This window comes from Astyanax mexicanus, chromosome 6 (genome assembly GCF_023375975.1).
Source record: "Astyanax mexicanus isolate ESR-SI-001 chromosome 6, AstMex3_surface, whole genome shotgun sequence".
Classification (NCBI taxonomy): Eukaryota; Metazoa; Chordata; class Actinopteri; order Characiformes; family Acestrorhamphidae; genus Astyanax; species Astyanax mexicanus.
In genome coordinates this window covers 57,650,358-57,657,500 of record NC_064413.1, presented here as the reverse complement: position 1 = coordinate 57,657,500, position 7,143 = coordinate 57,650,358, and the positions used below count along the sequence as shown (strand labels likewise).

At 37.6% G+C, this 7,143-nt stretch overlaps 1 protein-coding gene across 1 annotated transcript; it reads left to right on the top strand.

The window, feature by feature from the left end:
* Positions 1–1,551: 1,551 nt before the first annotated feature.
* Positions 1,552–6,523, top strand: LOC107197381 (tripartite motif-containing protein 16-like protein). The gene is made up of 6 exons (XM_022663461.2): positions 1,552–1,694; positions 2,732–2,764; positions 3,434–3,499; positions 3,803–3,942; positions 5,807–6,007; positions 6,206–6,523. The coding sequence occupies exons 1-6, from the start codon at positions 1,652–1,654 to the stop codon at positions 6,413–6,415; spliced, it is 693 nt and encodes a 230-aa protein (XP_022519182.2). The 5' UTR covers positions 1,552–1,651; the 3' UTR covers positions 6,416–6,523.
* The last annotated feature ends 620 nt before the right edge of the window (positions 6,524–7,143 follow it).

The following is a 7,143-nucleotide window of genomic DNA, read 5'->3' as shown; positions in this document are numbered from 1 at the left end:
ATTTTTTATTTTAATGTATTTTATTTTTATTTATTTTTTTTATTTTAATGTATTTTATTGTATTGTATTGTATTTTATTTTATTTTTATGTATTGTATTGTTTGTATTTTATTTTATTTTTATGTATTGTATTGTTATTTTTATATCTTTCTTGTTTCCTCATCTGAAATAAATCATGGGGGAAAATATTAATTTATATTACAGAACTTTAATTCAAATTCAATTAAATCTTACAGTGTTTACCAGAAACAGAGCAGAGTTACCTTTTGTGTATTTCTGTGTAATTCTTTTAACCCTTTGATGCAAAATGTGTGTGTGTGTGTGTGTGTGTGTGTGTGTGTGTGTGTTTATTCTTTATGTAGAAATGCAGGAGCAGCTTCTTTATAAAGTAAGGAAGGAAAATAAAAATGCAGATTTGTGCTGAACAAAAACAAAGCAGGTCATTTTTGACCCTTGTGTGTAAACTCAATGTAGTCATATAAAAAATGTATTCTATTTTTAAATAAGGTACAACTAAAGTACAAATAAAAATAATGATCAGTGATAATCAAAAATAAAATAATTAAGGAATACTAGGAAAATGTGATTAAAAAACAAAAAACCCAACCAGCATGAAATAACATGAGATAGATAGATAGATAGATAGATAGATAGATAGATAGATAGATAGATAGATAGATAGATAGATAGATAATATAGATAGATAATGTATTTATATAATAGCACTTTCATTCAAATCCGATTCACTGAATTCTACAGTGTTTCCCAGTAACAGAACACGATTAACTGTTTTAGTTATCAAAAGAAATTCTAACTACAAAAACAAAGAAAATATAGAAAGTACTAAAATATAAATTAAAAATATTATAATTAAGCATTTTTCATTTCCTACAGTACAAATACATACCATGCTACTTAAATACAAGTTTAATTAAAGTAAAGTATAAGAATTCTGATTTATTGTCTAATTTTCATGATTTGATCATAAACCTTAAATAATGGAACGTCTTGCTGTGCAGATACTTTTACAGGAGTGTGTGTGTGTGTGAGTGTGTGTGTGTGTGTGTGTGTGTGTGTGTGTGTGTGTTAAAGGAGTGTGTGTGTGTGTGTGTGTGTGTGTGTGTTAAAGGAGTGTGTGTGTGTGTGTGTTTATCCTCTTTAACATCTGTACTGTGAGTGAAGTGTTTATGACCCTGACCTCGTCCTGATCTGAGCTTTATATAGCTGAATATCTGAGGGTGTGTGTGATACAATCTCTATACAGTAATTGTGTGTGAGCGAAGTGTGTGTGTATGTGTGTGTGTGTGTGTGAGCGGAGTGTGTGAGCGAAGTGTGTGTGTGTGTAAGAGAGATCAGAGCCTTGTAGGGGTAAAGTGTGGGATGATGCTCAGTGGCCCAGTTGGATGTGAACCCGGTTCTGTACAGGTATATAAGAACCGTCACACACACTTCCTCCCAACAACACACTCCGCTCACACACACACACACACACACACACACACACACACACTCCGCTCACACACACACACACTCCGCTCGCACACACACACACACACACTCCGCTCACACACACTCCGCTCACTCACACACACTCCGCTCACACAGAGACTGAGAGAGAAGAGTCTGAAGAAGCTGAAGCTGCTGAGAGAAGATGCCCACCACCACCAGAGTTCAGCCTGAGAGCAGGAAACCAGGTACCACCTCACCACTTATACTCATCCCTCTATACATCTACCTGTCTGTCTCTCTGTCTGTCTGTCTGTGCATCCAACTACACACCGGTCAGTCTTTCTATCTATCTATTGATCTATCTACCCGTCTCTCTGTCTACATCTATCAATTTCTCTGTCTGTCTGTCTACATCTATCTACCCGTCTCTCTGTCTACATCTATCAATTTCTCTGTCTGTCTGTCTACATCTATCCATCTACCTTTCTGTTTATCTCTGTCTGTCTGCATCTATCTACCCGTCTCTCTGTCTATATCTATCAATCTACCCGTCTCTCTCTACATCTATCTATCGATTTATCTACCTGTCTCTCTATAAACATTTATCCATCTATACATCTACCCATCTGTCTGTGCATCTATCTACTTGTTTCTCTTTCTACATTCATCCATCTATACATCTACCTGTCTGTCTTTCTGTCTGTCTGTGCATCTACACACCTGTCAGTCTCTCTATCTATCCGTCTCACTACATCTATCCATCCATCTATACATCTACCCGTCTGTCTCTCTCTCTCTCTAACTGTGCATCTATCTACCCACCTGTCAGTCTGTCTTTCTATCCATCCATCAATCTACCTGTCTCTCTGTCTACATTTCTCTCTGTCTCTCTGTCTAAGCTGCTTTGAGCCAACACCAGTTGTAAATAGCACTATACAAATAAATTTGATTTGATTTATCCATCTATACATCTACCCGTCTCTCTTTCTGTCTGTTTATCTGTATAGCCATCTGTCACTTTGTCTATCTCCCTGTCTATCCATTTATCTATCTATTTTGCTGTCTGTGTCAGTCTGTGTCTATCTACCCGTCTATCTACCATCAACCTATCCATCAATCTACCAGTTTATTCCTGTCTGTGCATCTGTCTATTTATCTACCCGTCTGTCCGTTCGTCTAAACCTTTCTATCAATCTGTCTGTCCTTCTATATCTGTCCATCTGTCTATCTATCCTGTATTTAACTGTCTGATTTTTATCTGTATTGTTGTTTTCTTCTTCAGGTCGGCGGATCAAAGCAGGAAACACACACTCAGGTTCGATACCCATAAACCCACAGACCCTCCAGACTGATATTATACATTATTATAGATTTTAATTACAAACAGAGAAAAAACTATAAAAATAACTTCTTTAGGTTAACTTATGTAGGAATGTGATTCCAACATGAGAACTTTATTCCAGTTTATGGAAAAATTCAACTCCAATTAAAGTCAAAATCTTTCACTTTGTGGATATTCCTCAATTGCATTAGCAATAAAAAAGTAAAAAAATATATATTACAATTTATTACATAACAATTTAAAGAAGAATGGAATAAACATTTTTCTGTTTTGTGGAAAAAATACAAAACAAAAGAATCTGATCACAATTTAAGAAAAAAATTACAGAGATTTAAAAATTATTGAGATTTAGTAAGAAAGCCACATTCAGATTTTAAAATATTCAAAAATATATATAAATATATATTCCAATATAATAATGGATCTAATTTAATAAAAAAACACAACAATTCCAATGTAAGTTAACCTGATCCAGATTAATTTCAAGAAAAAGGTTTTTTTTGTCTCGATTCTAATAAAGAAGAACCTTATTTCACATTCTAGAAATACATTTGATTTTTTTTTTATTTGAAATGTCTGTAATTTATATTCAGTCTATATATTTTTATATAATAAATATTATTGTATGTTTCATCTCTTCAGTAGAGAAATCCCTCGTTTACGATGCAAATGTCCCAGAACCCACAACCAGATCAGAACTGCTCACACGTGAGTCTCACACACACACACTCACACACACACACACACACACACACTATACACACACTCACACACACACACACACACACACACACTATACACACACTCACTATATATATATATATATATACACACTCACACACACACACACTCACTCACACTCACACACACACTTACACAAGTGAATATATATATAGAAGATAAGGTTAAAGGATAATGAAACATTTTGTATTAGAATAATATATATATATATATATATATTTACATATATATTACACACTGCCAGTCTGAGACGCTCTTTCCTGTCTTCAGATTGGATCAGCCTTTCTCTGGATGAACGGACAGCCAATAAGCTGCTGTGGCTAACAGAGGGCGGGGCTAAAGTCTCCAGAATGAATGATGAGGTGTGTCCTTACCTGGACAGACCAGAGAGATACGAACACTCCCCTCAGGTAAGAGACAGGTGACCCGTCCAGTCCTCCAGTCTGCTCTGGACATCCTCACCCAGAACCGGCCCAGAACCGCCCAGAACCGTCTCAGAACCGCCCTGAACCATCCCAAACCGCTCCAGAACCGCCCAGAACCGCCCAGAACCATCCCAAACCGCCCAGAACCGTCTCAGAACCGCCCTGAACCATCCCAAACCGCTCCAGAACCGTCCCAAACCGCTCCAGAACCGTCTCAGAACCGCCCAGAACCGCTCCAGAACCGCCCCAGAACCGTCCCGTTTCAGCTTCTAATCTGAGCAAATCAATACATTTAAACTTCAGATTCACACAAAACAGGAAACCCAGACACTATTTTATATAAAACACTTTAATATATGAATAAATACACACTCACATATTATAAATATATATAAACACTAACATATAACAATTTAATATATAACAGAAATAAAACCTGTCCACCACCAACTCTGTCCTTCAGCCTCCAGCAGACACTTAGCAGCAGAACCAGACAGACAGACAGACAGACAGGTATAAGTAGACAGACAGATGTAGGTAGATAGATAGACAGTTCTAGAAAGGCAGACCAACAGGTATAGATAAACAGACAGGTATATAGATAGATAGACAGACAAGTAAATATAGAGAGACATAGATAGAAACGAACAGACAGGTATAAATAGACAGGTATACATAGACAGACAGGTATAGATAGAGAGAAAGGTATAGTCAGACAGACAGGTATAGCTAGATAGACAGGTATAGTCAGACAGACAGGTATAGCTAGATAGACAGGTATAGTCAGACAGACAGTTATAGCTAGATAGACAGGTACAGTCAGACAGACTGTGGTGGATGGGGGATGTTTTAAGGGCACCTACTGCACAACACTGGACCTGTACATATAATCTGATTCAATATTGAAAATAAATTATAAAAAAATACAATAATAGGGTTTCAGGTCATTTCGAGCCTAAAAGCTTAAAGTCTGATTTAAAGTCAGTGAAGGAAAAATCTAAACTTAATCTAAACTAAATTTTGGGTTGTGACAGGTCAAAGGGTTCAAGCATGTCAGAAAAAGTTTACTACTACAGCCCAAAATTCACCAACTTTCAGATCTCATAAAAAAAAATCAGAACATTACATTTCCTCAGTTTCTCAGTATTTTAGTGTTCATAAAATAAACATATCTAAATAGAATAATTAAGCTCTCACCAGGAACAGGTTTGGTCCAGAATGATCTAAACATTATAGTGAACACAAAACACAACTTATAGTATGTTGAGCTTAAGATCTTAAAGTTCCTCAAATGAAGCTTCTTTAACATTCAGATGAATGAAGCTACAGCCTCCTCTGGTCCTCCACACTACAACACTGGCTTTTAGACTGATGTTAAAACTCAGTACTGCCGCCCCAATGGTCGGAGTAGGAATTACACCTGGTGGAAAATGTGGGTAACTAAACTGACCAGTAAAACAGAGTTTCCACCACAGTTCCATGAGCCCCAAAATATTTTATATTGAATTACCACTTTTAGAGAGTCTTTGGCCCGTTTTCCGAGCTACAACTGAGCACTCTCGCCGCTTTAGACTCTTTGTCTTGTTTTCTCCACTACAACTGCGCATTTAAAGAGCTATATTAGCTATATTTTGATTATCACACCAGAGCTTTATATTAAAAAAAACAAAAAAAAACAGATGCCTACATCTCAGACTATTTTCGGGCCTCTGGTCGGGTTCAGGCAGAGAATCTAAGCTCTACAAAGAACCTCATCATTACTTCAATGTTACATCACCTGTCAACAACCGATTGGTCCCACCCTGACAGGTGATCATTAATGTGTGTGTGTGTGTGTGTGTGTGTGCAGGTGCTGTGTAAGGAGGGGCTGTGGGGTTCTCGGGGTTACTGGGAGGTGGAGTGTTGGGGCTGGGTGATGGTGGGCGTGGCCTATGAGAGCGAGGGGAGGAGGAACTGTGACGGCCCCTGTGGTTTCGGAGAGAACGAGGGGTCGTGGAGTTTGGGCTGGTCCGGATCCTCCTACCACATCTGGCACAAAGGGGTTAATCAGGTACGAGTGGGGGACGCAACGGTGTTACATTTAAATCACAACGTGTGTGAGAGTGCATCTAACTAACTAAACTTCAACCTTGAAGCTTCTCAAACTTTTGGCCTGTACTGTAAATAGAATTGATTGTATTTTACATAAAAGAAAGAAAAAAGTCTCAAACCTCTGAATCTGTGTTTTGTGTGTTGTAATTGTGATCAGGAGCTGGTGAAGCCTCAGTGCTCCACCCTCGGGGTGTATCTGGATCAGCCGGCCGGACTGATCTGCTTCTACAGCGTGGAGCGGGCCGGTACCGGGAGGAGGGAGGTAACGCTGCTGCACCGGGTTCAGAACCCCATCAAGGAGAAAACCCTCCCCGGATTCTGGCTGGGCCGGCAATCGTCCTGTAGGCTCCTCCCCAAAGAGGAGTGAGGGGGCGGAGTTAAACAGAGAGATGGACACTGCCATAATAAACCTGATTTAATCTGGACTAGTTTTACTGGGGAGGTGCTGTAACAGATCAAGTCATATTTATTTAAATATATAAAACACATTTTACAGATGTTTTACAAAGCAGATTAATATCATTAAATAAAAAATTACACAAATAAACTAAAAAAGAAAAAAATAAACTGAACCAAACCTTACTGATCATTAATATAAATTATTAATAAGAGTTCAGAAAGACTCATCTGCACTAATGCTTCTAGAGAAAATAACTAAAAGTACATTTTAAGCAGAAAAGTTTTGGGAAATCAGAAAATTGTCCAATCAGAACAGTCCTCAGTAAAACTAATCCAGATTATCTGTGTTTAACTGTTCTGTTTTCCGCTGTACAGCTGAATAATCTGATCAGATTTAATATATATATCAATATTGCATTCCCATCTAGACACAGTTTAGCATTTAGCATGCTAACCACACAACAGGCGCTTTAGAACTATTCAAATGGATTGACTTTAATAATTTTTGGCAACTTAGTTGTTTTGTAAATATAAAATAGCATTATTCCTTTTAAACAGCTTTATTATAAATGTGTTCTGTGGTGTGTGAAGCTATTAGCTACTGTTAGCCTGCTAACTGTTAGCCTGATACTGTTTGCCTGCTAACTGTTAGCTTGATTCTGTTAGACTGCTAACTGTTAGTCTGATACTGTTAGA

Bases quoted from the DNA above. Each gene is read 5' to 3' on its own strand.
- LOC107197381 (XM_022663461.2), top strand. From the start codon at position 1,652: ATGCCCACCACCACCAGAGTTCAGCCTGAGAGCAGGAAACCAG. The intron at 2,765-3,433 runs GTTCGATACCCA...TCATCTCTTCAG, and splicing joins AGCAGGAAACACACACTCAG to TAGAGAAATCCCTCGTTTAC. The intron at 6,008-6,205 runs GTACGAGTGGGG...AATTGTGATCAG, and splicing joins GGCACAAAGGGGTTAATCAG to GAGCTGGTGAAGCCTCAGTG.